At 46.3% G+C, this 14,241-nt stretch overlaps 1 protein-coding gene across 1 annotated transcript in view; it reads right to left on the reverse strand.

The window, feature by feature from the left end:
• The window catches only part of SORL1 (sortilin related receptor 1), a 169,891-nt gene that overhangs the window by 72,199 nt on the left and 83,451 nt on the right, over positions 1–14,241 (reverse strand). Inside the window, exons 13-18 of the mRNA XM_027563453.1 lie at positions 12,452–12,630; positions 10,522–10,708; positions 7,290–7,418; positions 6,387–6,472; positions 1,675–1,847; positions 503–634 (exon numbers count right to left, since the gene is read on the reverse strand). Coding sequence (XP_027419254.1) covers positions 503–634; positions 1,675–1,847; positions 6,387–6,472; positions 7,290–7,418; positions 10,522–10,708; positions 12,452–12,630 — 886 coding nt within the window. The remainder of the gene's footprint in view (positions 1–502; positions 635–1,674; positions 1,848–6,386; positions 6,473–7,289; positions 7,419–10,521; positions 10,709–12,451; positions 12,631–14,241) is intronic.

Consider the following 14,241-nt stretch of genomic DNA (forward strand, 5'->3'; position numbering starts at 1 on the left):
ACCCCTCTCGGTCCTGCAGAGCTCAGGTGCAGACAGGTGAAGTGAGGAGGTGAGAGGACCTACCTTACAGGGCAGCTGTGAGAAGTGAATCAGAGAATTCACGCAAAGTGGTTCCAACAGGGAACGACCACGAGAGCATGGCAACCACATTACAACCACAATGAGGATGGCAGTCACAATATTATCTACATCACATTACACTAAAAGCGTAATACTGGAGTGTGGATGTTACAGCATTATAGCAATGCTGTAACGGTATCATTATCATTACGATTACTATGCTGTGCTGCTGCTAGCCCCAATACAAGTGTTCAGGTATCTTAATGAAATCTCTGTTTGACAGATGCAGACATCCTGTTTGCACATGGGACCCCCTTTCTCTGCAATTCTCAGGGAATCTCCAGAGGAGCTGGACACACTGGCTTCCCCTCTGTGTCAAATTTGGCTCCCAGCCAGGCACCTCCCTGCTTGCTTAATCACAGACAGCACAGAAGGCACGTACCTCAATCTTTTTGAAGCCAGAATCCACCCAGTAAAGTAACTGGCTGAGGGGTTCAAAAGCCAAGGCTTCTACTGTCTCCAGGCCAGAATTGACGATCACCTCCTGCCCCGTACTCCCGTTTAAACAGAGGCGCTAAAGAGACAGAAGAAGAAACACTGTGAAATGCGCACATGACCTCCAGCCAAATCAGTTCCATCGATGGGAACCTGCTTATTCAACTGGCTTGACTGGCAAGGGCAGTGTTCCACATGCATGAAGCCGTTTTTCACTAAAAGCATTTCTTAAATGGATTACAGCTTCCTGTTTAAAGCAGGATAACTTAACAGAACCAAGTCATTTATATCTGCCTGCATGATGGTCGTGAACACTGGTCACTGAGCTACGTTGTATCACAATAATGAGGTAGAGATGACCAAGATGCATGAGTCTGCTTGCTTTTAAAATAAATGAAACCAGATTGCTGTTATTTCTAAGATCCTGTGTCTGCTTTTTATAGTCCTTCCTCCCTCGGAGGCTCCAAGTCATCAGGTACTACCACTTGGACAGCCACGGGCAGCAGCCCCTTTCCCCACCTCCCTGTCCCCACCTCCTCAAATACCCAGGCCCTGTAAAATTTCTATTGGGTTGGAAGTCCAGATAAAACTTGTTAGAATTGCTTTTATAAAAGGATTAAATAGGCAATGAAAAAAGATCAAAGAGCTCTCTTTAAAATGCATGGGTCTGCAAGTATGGCCAATTATCTGGCCTGCCCAGCGATCTTTACAGCTTACTTTCTGGTTCTTGACTGTGCTCGGAATAGCTGAAGTGGATAATTACGTGAATTACAGAGAAGTCAAGAGTTACTATATCAGGGCTTGAAAAGAAGGACATGAACGAGGCAGTGGGTATGATAATAGGGACATAGAGGGCTACACACTGAACCCTAAAATCTTCCCAGCAGGAAAAGGGAGACCTCACTTACAAGCAGGAATGCAGATTTGAGGGCTCCCTCTGGTAGGCAGGGAAAGAAAATACTAGAACATAAAACTGGAAAGTGTCATCCATTGGCCCTGAGATGAGATAAAACTTAAAAACCTCAAATACCCATCTCCTTAGAACACTCTGAAATAGGTTTACCTGGACTCAGCAGTCACAAGGCAGGGCCCCCACAAGCAGACCCAGGGAAGACGCACCTGGATGACGTCCAAGGCCAGATCGGACCAGTACAAGCAGTTGCGGTCATAGTCGAAGTCCAGGGCCACCGCTGACCGCAGCCCGGTGAGGGGCAGCTGCTCGGTGGCCCCCGAGGCCAGGTCGTAGCGATGGATGGACTTGCGCATAGCGTACAAGATGAACTCGTTCTCCTCTGCACAGACACACAAGACAAGAGGGCGGGTGGGCCTGGGGGTGCTGAAGGGGTCCTCGCACGTCCGACCTACCTCTTTCTCACCCAGAAGCCTCAGAGCCATGGATGGCACAAGGCATGAATCAAGTGAGAACTTAGGGATCGTTACTTAGAAGGAGGGTAAAGCAATAACATTTCTGCCTCGGCCAAGCTACTCAGACATTCATGAATCTCTGCTTTTTACTGCTACATTTTTTTTGTTTTTTCCCCAAATCTGTGTCCTCCACAGCCCTGCCCTCCATAGTAGGCATGCTCCAATATCCAGCTTCAGAGCTCAACCTAAAAGTTTTGGTCACATATGAAAATAGTCATACCACTCAGCACATTCCTCCTGATCACAGGACGGGCCGCATCATGTGGCACCGTAATCTCACTGACTAGGGAACTTTCCACTGAAGACTTATAGCTAAGTTTTCTAATCTATTTGCTCACCCATTCAATATTGTTCATGATACAGAGCAATCATATCAACCTATTCTATTTTTAAAGTAATAATATATATGTTCCTGGCCCTGGTGGCTCAGATGGTAAAGTGTCTGTCTACAATGTGGGAGACCCGGGTTCTATCCCTGCGTTGGGAAGATCCCCTGGAGAAGGAAATGGCAATCCATTCCAGGACTATTGCCTGGAAAATCCCATGGACAGAGGAGCCTGGTAGGCTACAGTCCATGGCATCGCAAAGAGTCGGACACGACTGAGTGACTTCACTCACTCACTTCCTGGCCACCTACAGAATGTATTACAACACAATCATCATGAAGATTCTCCTTCTACTTAAATACTTACACAACATACATACTATGTATCAGGAATTGTTTGATCCCAGTAACAACTACATAATGGGCTTCCCTGGTGGCTGAGATATGAAAGATTTGCCTCCAATGCAGGAAACCCAGGTTTGATCCCTGGGTTGGGAAGATCCCCTGGAGAAAAGAGTGACTATGCATTCCAGTATTCTCGCCAGGAGAACTCCATGGACAGAGAGGACAAGTGGGCTATAGTCCACAGGGTCGCAGAGTCAGAGACGACTAAATGAGTTTGAGAGAGAGAGAGAACAACTGTATAATGGAAGAACTATTAACTCGATTTTATAAGTGAGAAAGCTGAGAGCAGAGGTTAAGTAACCCATGCAAGGCCACACAACTGCTAAGTGGCAGAACCAAGAACCGAACTCCAGTGGTCTGGATCCAGAGTCTAAGCGTTAATACCCAAGGCTGTCTCTTGCAATATAGACACCAATCTCTCAAAACAGAGAAACAGAAGCTCAGAGTGCTGGAGAGACTGATTTAATGTCAGACAACTAAGAACAGGAAGAGCTGGTGCTCTTGGCAGTCTCTCTCTTCCTCTTAGGGACCGGCTTGGAAAATACCTGGAGTTTCCCGAAAGAATGAAAATTAGCAACACAACCGCATCCATTTCTGAGGTGTCCACTGTGACAATATATTGCATCTGCAAGTGACAAATCTGGGTCCCTCTGCTGCAAGCCTGCATGGTGACGGGTTTGTGTTTGTTTGTTTGTTTTTGCCTCTCTCTCATTCCATTCTTTCAACATGTTAGCCACCTCTCAGAGAAGGCAATGGCACCCCACGCCAGTACTCTTGCCTGGAAAACCCCATGGACCGAGGAGCCTGGTAGGCTGCAGTCCATGGCGTGGCTAAGAGTCGGACATGACTGAGCGACTTCACTTTCACTTTTCACTTTATGCATTGGAGAAGGAAATGGCAACCCACTCCAGTGTTCTTGCCTGGAGAATCCCAGGGATGGCGTGGCACAGAGTCAGACACGACTGAATCGACTTAACAGCAGCAGCAGCAGCCACCTCTGCTTTATAAAGCTCCAATATAAATAATGCACTCAAAAACTTAAATCTACCTATAATTTTTTTTAACCAAAGGTAAATCTTCCCTGTTTTCCTTTGGTCTCACTTCAAAAGGATCTGAGCTACCCCATGATAACGAATCACTCCCTTCGGTTTTCAAGAAAACCATCCCACTGTAATTCCCGGGAGACCAGGCAGTCAGATGAAAAGTGCTGAGTTTGTAAACAGTGCTGGAATCACAGACTCGTTGTGGCCGTGCCACATGGAGTTGTGGAGACACATTCACAGCAGCAAGCCCTTCGCCGCACCTCTCTCCAGCATTTAGAAACCTCATTCTGTTGCTTTGGGATTTTTTCTTCTAACCGACACTGCCTTTTGAGTCCAGAAACACCTGCCTTACGATGGGGAGTAGAGAACAGAGAGCATGTTGTGTGTTAGAAAAGAAACAGAATCGGTCAATCCCAGGCATACATAAACCCATCCTAGAAATGTATCATCATCCTAATCTTGAAGGAAGAAAAATTTCTTCACGTTTAAAAATCCTTCCAGATGACCAGATTATCTCATCTTTGCAAACACATTATGGTTCCATGTTAGTCCTATGAAATATCTTTTCCTTTCGTGGTACATTCCTGCCTTTGCTCCAAGCTTTGAGGAAAAAAAAAAAATTGGAAGGTAGCCCACCCTACCCTACAACCTTCCCTGGTGGCTCAGATGGTAAAGCATCTGCCTAGAATGTGGGAGACTCGGGTTTGATTCCTAGGTCAGGAAGATATTCTGAAGAAGGAAACGGCAACCCATTGCAGTACTCTTGCCTGGGAAATCCCATGGATGGAGGAGCATAGTAGGCTAAAGTCCACGGGGTGGCAAAGAGTCGGACACGACTTGGCTGAGCAACTTCACTTCACTCACTATCCTACAAGGGCTTCCTAGGTGGCACTAGTGGTAAAGACCCTACCTGCCAATGCAGGAGACATAAGAGGCTCAGGTTTGACTTCTAGGTCAGGTCAGAAAGATCCCCTGGAGGAGGGCATGGCAATCCACTCCAGTATTCTTGCCTGGAGAATTCCATGGATAGAGGAGCCTGGCAGGCTATGGTCCATGGAGTCCCTGAAGTGACTTAGCACACATACATGCTACACTACAAATGAGATTGTTTTTACTTATTCCCTATACTATCCTCTCCTATCAGAGGAGAAAATAGCTTTCCTACCATTTTAGACAGCTCTAAACAAACTGTTTTGTCCCTTGGTGACATCTTCAGAAATATTTATCACCAAAGTACATGCTTCAGCCCCTTATGAGTGATCACTCAAACCCTGCTCACCTAGGCCCTCATCAATAACAGCTCTCATGAGGGAAGTATCTGAGTATTATCTGCTCGTTTGCGGTAATCTGCTGAAGCCATGTTCTTTTTAAGTCTCCACGGTGAGGGATGTTAATTACTTGGGTAACGATGGAAGATTAAATTAAGGGACTAATGAGCTTAGCATGAAAAACACCAGGGCGAGCTGGCAAGCACTGAGCAAGTGAGAGGGCTGCTCTCCCCCACCCACGCAGGACGAGGTGGTTCTCTCATGATTCACGTGGCGCTGATGGCTGTTCCATGAACGCCACCTCTGCTGAGGGAGTCTGCCCTAATCAGGCACCTTTCCCAAAAGGCACAAGCAGGAGGCGGGGCTCAGAGGGAAGAGAAGCCCTATATGAATAAGACTAGAACAGAACGAAGAAAGAAAAGGCACTAAGAGATCAGCTCTTCATTAAGGTATCATAATTTCATGTGTGCGTGCGTGCGTACTAAGTTGCTACTCTTTGCAACCCTATGAACTGCAGCCCACCAGGTTCCTCTGTCCATGGGATTCTCCGGGCAAGAATACAGGAGTGGCCTGCCAAGCCCTCTTCCAGGGGATCTTCCCAGTATATTACAAATACCTCAACATGAGCCATCACTACCATATCAGCTTGAAACATTTGGGACACGCTATATCTTGACAGCATATTCACTTGCTCCAAAGGTTTCCCCTAACAAGCCTGCATAAAGGATGCATGGTCAAGGAATGGGCATGATGCTTGAGAGATTGCCAAGGAAGAGCATGGAGCTTAGAGTCTGAACTTTTGCTCTGTTGCTGACCAGATATGAGACCTTAAATAAACTGTTTGACTCTCCTCTAAACATTCTTCTTCATATTAAAAAGAATGGAGCTAACAATATCTGCTTCATTGGGTAGTTATAAAGATTAAATTGATAACACATGGAAAAGTGAATTAAAATATGTAAAATTCCATTAAAATATCAGTCACAGTTATCATTACAAAAATGAAGACAGACCACTTAGCTACTTCCCAGAAAGCCGTGAGTCTGTTTCTATGACAAATGGATTAAGAAGCACACAGAAGGTCTGTGGGTATCCCTCAGCACCTCCTCGCCTCACATACAACAGATGCCAAATAAACATCTTTCAACAAACAAAAGGGCTTTCCCTCCAATGTCTTCCATTCCTATAAAAGCATAAGGCCATAAATAAATGTCGTTTAGAGACCATGGTTTGGGGCAGCCAGGAGCTCTGAGAGGCCTGTAATGTCCATTCTTTCTCTCCATTAAGTTGGAAGAGCCCGGTGAGATCACAGTAATACTTCAACAATGTCCCGACGAGACAAAGGGAAGAAACCACGTCTCTCACCTGCCAAGGGGCACGGCACCAGCTCTCCTTCCAGGCGCATTTCGACATCTCCTCCACTGCAGGTGTCCCCAGAAATCTTCCGATATCTGTCACCACCCCCCCCCCAAAAGCAAGAAGTCAGAAACATCAGAGTACAATCATGAAGGAACACGGACATTAGAGCTTATCTATTCATTTTTCCTACAGAGCACGGAGGAGGAGGTCGACTCACTCTGAACTGCTTCTGTCTGTAAAGCAATTAGGCAGCCCAACATTCTGAAGCACAGTCCTAGGTGGGTTTCACATACACTGTTGACCCTTGAGCAACTTGAAGGTTAGGGGCACTGACACCCCTCCAACAGGTAAAAATCTGCATAACTGCTCTCTCTCCCTCAAAATCAAAGAAATTCATAAATAACTCCCCCAAAGGTAGGAAACTCAAACAGTCTGAAGAGAATTGGGGCTAGAATCCTAGTTCTTTTGATTCTATGTATTGTGATCTCTAATAAACCACAAACGTTTCCCCACACTTAGTTAATTAAGATCTGTAAAATGAAAATATGGGTGCTATATTTATTGATTAAAATCCACCTATAAGTGGACCTGTGCATTTCAAATGTGTATTGTTCCAAGGTCAACCATATCTCTTCAACATGCCACTCTGAAGACATGCGTTGGCTGAAGTTTATGACTTAAGAAGCAACTGGAATTTCAGAGAAGCTTACAGACTTGCACTGTTTCCCCATGGTGGGTGGGGCAGGGAGAAGAGTTTGCGAACATCACAATGTTGAATTTTGTGCAAGCTACCTGAAAGGTGTCAATGTGGAATTCTGTCATTGAGAGTATGAAAGGAACCCAGGTGGTCCCCTACACTCTCCAGCCAAGCAGACCTGATGTGTCCCGGACATGGCAACTGTGACCTACCCTCTGGTTCTCCTGTAAGTAGAACCCACAGGACAAGGCACGGGAGGGGCGAATGAATTCCCAGAAAACTCCGGATCCGGAACACAAACCTCCAGTGACAAATCTTCACTCATCTTGAAGCCGAAGTCACTGAAAAGACAATCAGGGCTTGCCAAGGCTGTTGGTTTACACACTTCAGGTATTTAAGACCCTCCCGTGTGACATCTACTCTACTGCCCCACACCAGCTTTATAAATCACTTAGGGACTTCCCTGGTGATCTAGTGCTTAAGAATCCACCTTGCAAGGCAGGGGATGTGGGCTCGATCCCTGGTCGGGGAACTAGGATCCCACATGCCGCAGTGCAACCAAGCCCTTGGGCCACAACTACCGAGTCTAAGCACTGCAACTAGAGAGAGCCTGTGTCCTGCAACAAAGATCTCGCGTGTCACAGCCAAGATCCAACAATGCTGAATAAACACCTAAACATATACATATTTAAGTTACTTACCATGTCCCTTTAACAAATACTCATTTTTTTACACCAGTACATTTCAAAAAAAACTTTGTATCAGAGCCATAATTGGAAAACCAGTATCCATGCCATAAATGGACAAAAACAAGACAGATCATGATATCCAAAACAAGATAATACTGCATTTTTTAGCTGGATCCAGTTCCCCACCCAAAGACTCTGTGCCTGCCCTCTTTGTCATTAAAATGAATCAGCAAATGTGAAAAGTTTGCTGCATCTTACCCAGTGAGACTTTCTCCTTGACACTATTGGGGGAATTAAAAGAGAAATTTAAAAGAACAGCCTTTGTTCTAAACTAAGGATTTGCTGTTATTTAAGACCATGTCCACTTACGAAATAAAATCACCCTGGCTTCCTCCTCATGTACTTTGGGACTTAGTCCTTTAGTCCATGAGACCTCCTGCTCGTGGGGACCACATCTCTGCCGCTCCCACCTGCTAGCCGGGTAAAGCCCTGGGGTAGGAAGCAGCAGCCCCGGGTCTAGTCTTGGCTCTGTCCTGTTACTGCCTGTCAATGCCTGAGCTGACAGCTCTGAAATGAGGCAGCGGTAATACGTACTTCCCGAGGTCTGGCCCAAACCACCAACTAGAAATCCAAAGGCATTTTCCAGGTTGGTGTGCTTTACCCAAAAGATTTCATTGACTCTATTATGTGTAACACCTACTACAGGGAAGGTATTAACAGGGACACGGCAGAGCGGTTCACGTGTACATCGTGCCACAGTCCACACCAAACCCTCTACACGGAATTACTCAGAAGGGAGGAGCTTCACTACTGTACCGAACAGGTCCCACTTGTCAAATCAGGCAAATTTTTATGGAGTGGCTGCTTTCAGTCTTTTGGGGGACTGCTGCTGCTACGTTGCTTTAGTCGTGTCCGACTTTGTGCGACCCCATAGACGGCAGCCCACCAGGCTCCGCCGTCCCTGGGATTCTCCAGGCAAAACACTGGAGTGGGCTGCCATCTCCTTCTCCAATGCATGAAAGTGAAAAGTGAAAGTGAAGTCGCTCAGTCATGTCCGACTCTAGCGACCCCATGGACTGCAGCCTACCAGGCTCCTCCATCCATGGGATTTTCCAGGCAAGAGTACTGGAGTGGGGTGCCATTGCCTAGACAGAGCATTAATCACTCCAATAGCCAACTACCCTTCATAGGCAGTTTCTTCAAACTGTAGGTCATAAACTAGCGAGCCTGTGAAAGCACATTGGAGGGTCTGGACCTGCTTCCTCCCCTCCCCACAAAGAACAGAAGACTGTAAAACTCATCACACTTGAAAGTAGGCCTTAGCTCACAAAACTTTTGTTTATATAGATGTGTGCCTGCGTCTACATACACAAATACATATAGGTAAAAAGGTATACCATACAATACACTCTTACTAGGGACTGCAGTCAAGAGTCTGAAATCCACTCTTATTGGCAACACTGGAGAATATAAAGATGTTAAAGAAACATCTGATGCTTTCAAACTGTGGTGCTAGAGAAGACTCTTGGTGCTAGAGAGTCCCTTGGACAGCAAGGAGATCAAACCAGTCAGTCCTACAGGAAATCAACCCTGGATAGTCATTGGAAGGACGGATGCTGAAGCTGAAGCTCCAATACTTTGGCCACTTGATGCAAAAAGCCAGCCCACTGGAAAAGACTCTGATGCTGGAAAGATTGAGGGCAGGAGAAGAAGGGGGCGACAGAGGATGAGGTGGTTTGGATGACGTTACCAACTCAATGGACACGAGTTTGAGCAAACTCTGGGAGATAGTGAAGGTCAGGGAAGCCTGGCGTGCTGTAGTCCATGGGGTCACAAAGAGGCAGACACGACTGACTGACTGAACAACAACTGCAGCAAATTATAGTCTCCTCTTTCCTATCAGTAATCCCAGGAAAAACACCCATTCCTCCTCCAAGGTACCTACATCTTTCCATCTCCCATTACAATTATTTGTGTGCATATTGTTTCTTCTACATTCTCAGGCAATGCCTTAGATATTTTACTCAAGGACTAATTAACAAATATACATATGTATGTGTATTTACACACACACAAATATATATATGTGCATGCATGCGAAGTTGCCTCAGTCACGTCCAACTCTTTGCAACCCCATGGACTGTAGTCCATCAGGCTCACTATCAGGCAAGAATACTGGAGTGGGTTGCCATGGGGTGGGTTCCATTTCCTGGGATGTTCTCGACCCAGGGATCGAACCTATGTCGTCTCTAGTGTCTCCTCTATTGGCAGGCAGATTCTTTACCACTAGCACTACCTGGAAAGCATATATATATATATATATATATATAATATACAGACACATACACACACACACACACTCTTATTTCAGATAGAGAAGCAAATTTCCTTGAAAATAGGGCTCCTAAGGAAAAGGAGTTATCCACAATGGAACCTTCAGCATGTTCCTTTCTTGCTTGCCCTTGTGAAAATAAATCCCAGAGTAATCTATTCCTACATAAATTACTGCAGCATGCTTGGTTGGGGGAGGGGGGTGCTCACACCTCCATCACATCACACGGCTGAAACAACCAAATGGAAAAACCAACATAAAAAGTGCCCAGCACAGCTCCTGGCTCCTAAGAGCTGCTTGATAAATACTTGGTTCCTGCGAGCCGCTCCCTCTCTTCAGGGGAAGGCATACGCCCTAGCCTGTTGCCCACAGTGCTGAGGGACCAGAAGAGCACTCGGTCCCTGGTGTGGATGGACAACCAACCATTCATAGTCCTCTCGGGTGCAGGAGCAGTTGGACACAACCACCGGCCGGTCGAAGTCTTCTCCGTTAAAGCACGTGGCGTGGGGGGTCCTCCGCTTGAAAACAGTCTTGTGCCCCAGCAGACACTCGTTGCCCCGCTCATCGGATGGGGACCACAGCTTGTAGTCGTTTTCTGTGCAGGGGACCCCTGAGAAGGAGGAAACGTAGCATTACGGGCATGCCCACGCAGGGTTTCCTGTCCTGCCTGCCCCGTGGCCTAGCCACCCACTTCCCGGGCCTCTCGCTGCCGCCCAGCGAGCGTGCAGGCCCCTGGAGCCGCCCTGACCCCCTCACTGGCTGGCTCTGGGGCCAGGCAGCACCTGCCTCTACTGTCCCCAGAAACACAGACATCCACCTGAGAAAGCGGGGAGGGAGCAAGCCCCCCTGGCGCTCACAGTCTAAACTTCTGAAAGATTTGAGCAGATTCTGCAGTTTCCTTTAGAACCAGGTCCCCAGAGGTGTTTGTCTCTGGGGAGTTAGGTCAAGGCTGGACTCCCGAGAGGTGGCATCACTGAGGAGCAGTGTTCCCTGTCAGATTCCCAAGACGGCATGGACGCATCTGAAGTGTGGCCCATGAGCAAGAGAATCCACTGTCACTGCTTGGAAGGTGCAGGACCTTCATGGAAGGAGGCGGAGAACTGGTCAGACAGGCTGGTCACTCCATCTACCCACATCCACTCAAAATTTAAAAAGACTGGTTTCCATAAGAATTCCAAAGTACACCAATGTCTATCCTAGCAGTTTATGTCTTTTTTATATGTGTGTCTTTGGTTACATTAAATGCTGCCTGAAAAGATTAACTACTGTCAACTCAACACCATCCCAATCAGCAAGCATTTATTAAACCCTTACTGATAAGGCTATCAGGCCGTCCAGTGGGTAGAAGATAAAGATGCACAGAGCAGGTTCTTATATCTAAAGACCTATGATCCAGGTGATGAGAGACGACTCACAAAGCGTGGCAGCTACAAATCTATAATCCAAGGTGTGAAGAGTACACGCCCGTTTTGGACACAGAGAAGAGGGCAGAGGTCCGGTTGGGTTATAAGCAGCCAAGTGCATTGAGTCCTGATCCATGAAAAGGATTTCAACTAGCAGAAATTGAATGGGTAGGCCACAGAGCATCCCAGGCAACTGGAATAACGTCAGCCACGGCAGAGAAGGCGCAGAGGGCAGGGTTACGTGGGGCCAAGAAGGATGCTGCAGAGGTTTACTCCCCCTGCTCCCTTACTGGCAGGTCCTGGGCCTGGAACAGCAGATAGAGACGAGATCCCAGACAGCTGTGAGAGGACCCTACACCATTAGGAGAGTCTACCCACCGAATGTGCCAAACTGGAACTGCTAGTTTGGAAGAATAATTTTCAAGCATTTATTCATTCACTTGTTCAGCACACATACACCTAAACCCAGCCTGTGCCCATGACTGCACAGGAAATGAGGATACAGAAAACGCATGGCCCTGTTAAGAAGTGCCTGAGTAACTGCCTCTGAATATCTCGTTTACTTAATGCATATGTGCTGTCGTCAACGGATTACAGACCCTTCTGAGAATATCTAAGCTGCTGCTGCTGCTGCTAAGTCGCTTCAGTCGTGTCCGACTCTGTGCAACCCCATAGACGGCAGCCCACCAGGCTCCCCCGTCCCTGGGATTCTCCAGGCAAGAACACTGGAGTGGGTTGCCATTTCCTTCTCCAATGCATGAAAATGAAAACTGAAAGTGAAGTCGCTCAGTTGTGTCCAACTCTCAATCCAAAAACGAGAAGATCTCTGTATACGAATAGCTGATTCACTTTGCTGTACAGTAGAAACCAACACAGCATTGTAAAGCAACCACAGCCCAATTGTTAAAAAAGGTACTTCCATGAGAAGGGCCAAGGGGGCAGGGGCTTACCCAAGGCACTTGTGGCATTGACCTGGAGGATCAGCCAGCTGTGGATGTTCTCCTTGTTGGAGCCGAAGATGGTGAAGACAGTGCTCTTCTCGCCAGGCTCCGTGAGGAGCCCGTACACAAACACGGGCTTCTCCGAGAAGACGAATGTTTTCCAGGTCTCCCCTTCATTGGTGCTGTACCTGCCCAGATGTAAGAAGAGGATCCTTGCAGTTAAAGTCTGGGGGCAAGACCTTGGTTTCCAGATAACAGTCACCTGTAGCAGGAACCGGAGCTCCTTGGGGCAGCGGCTGATCCCGGGACAACACCAGGGAAGTTTAAGGTTGTGACAGAAAGCATGGAAACGCTCAGAGATTGATGCTGTCAATGAGAAAGGAAACAGGAGCCAACTCCATGGGGTTCCAACTGGCCAGGGTGGAACAATGTGAACTTAAAAAAAAAGAGAAATGATGATAACAGATAATACAGTGAATGAAAACAGGGCATGGGTCTGTACATGATAAAGAAAAAAGGGCAGAGAAGGGAAATTATTATATCACAGTACTACCTAATAATTGTTAAAAAAACAATGACAGAATGAGAAAAGTGACTGTGCTGTAACCCTATTGCAACAACCAAGTCAGACAAGATTATCTCTGGATGCCGAAAACACTGGGTAAAAGAATGTTGGGGACCAGAGCGTCTACATGGTCTAAAGGAACCAACTCACTCACTGCAGAGGAGGAAACATAATTTACAGCGGATGATCGGAGTCACAACTCTTGCAAATTTAGCAGCACTCGAAGTGGGACAAGACAACCTGATGTCATGTACCTCTCAGACAAAGCACTGAGGATGATGCATCATCTAGGCAGGAGTCCCTGCAAATGGATGAATTGACAATGTGGAATGTTCTATGCGACAACTGGCCTGGAATCTTCAAAACATCAAGGCTATCAAAAACCAACCAAACAGCCCAAGAGGCAGAGGACTTGTTATAGATTAAAAAGAGACTAAAGACAAATGCAAACCCTGACTGAATCCTAGATTAGGAAAAAAATCAACAGCTACAAATAATATAGGACAACTGAGAAAATATAACAGTCTATAATACTTATAGTAATGCCATCATCAGTGGCATTGGATGGCATCACCAATTCAATGGACATGAACTTGGGCAAACTCCAGGAGATGGTGAAGGATAGGGAAGCCTGGCATGCTGCAGTCCATTGGGTTACGAAGAATCAGACACAACTCGGTGACTGAACAACAAAATAAGTCGTACTAAGTTCATGATCATTTTCTTGGGAATGATAACAGCATTCTGACTGTGTAGGAGAAGACCTTTATTTATTTAAGATATGTGTATTGAGCTATGAAGGGGTACAATATCTGCAACTATTTTTCAAATAATTTTCCCCAAAACGGAGGGATAGATGGATGGAAAGATGGCAGACAGGATAAACAGATGACAAAAGCGAAGCAAACAAAACATTAACAACTGGTGATTATTACACAAAGTGTAAGTGAAGGTAACATGAGTACTTTTTTACACAACTTTTACAACTTTTCCCATAGTCTCAAAAATTAAAAGCTGGATGAAAGTGTGTCCTGAGAAAAGGCAGACTACATCAGAAAAAGAGTGCAAGCCCTCTTGGGAAAAAAAGCAGCACTGAATTCAATGTATTGATTTTAAATTAACTTTTGTATTAAAGAGGAGGAGGAGGAGGAAGAGGAGAGGAAAATGTGCCTGGTACTGGCTTCATCACCCAGCAAGCTGGTGAGATGCTCACCATAAGAAACCTCTCAACTCG

Source organism: Bos indicus x Bos taurus, chromosome 15 (genome assembly GCF_003369695.1).
Source record: "Bos indicus x Bos taurus breed Angus x Brahman F1 hybrid chromosome 15, Bos_hybrid_MaternalHap_v2.0, whole genome shotgun sequence".
NCBI lineage: Eukaryota > Metazoa > Chordata > Mammalia > Artiodactyla > Bovidae > Bos > Bos indicus x Bos taurus.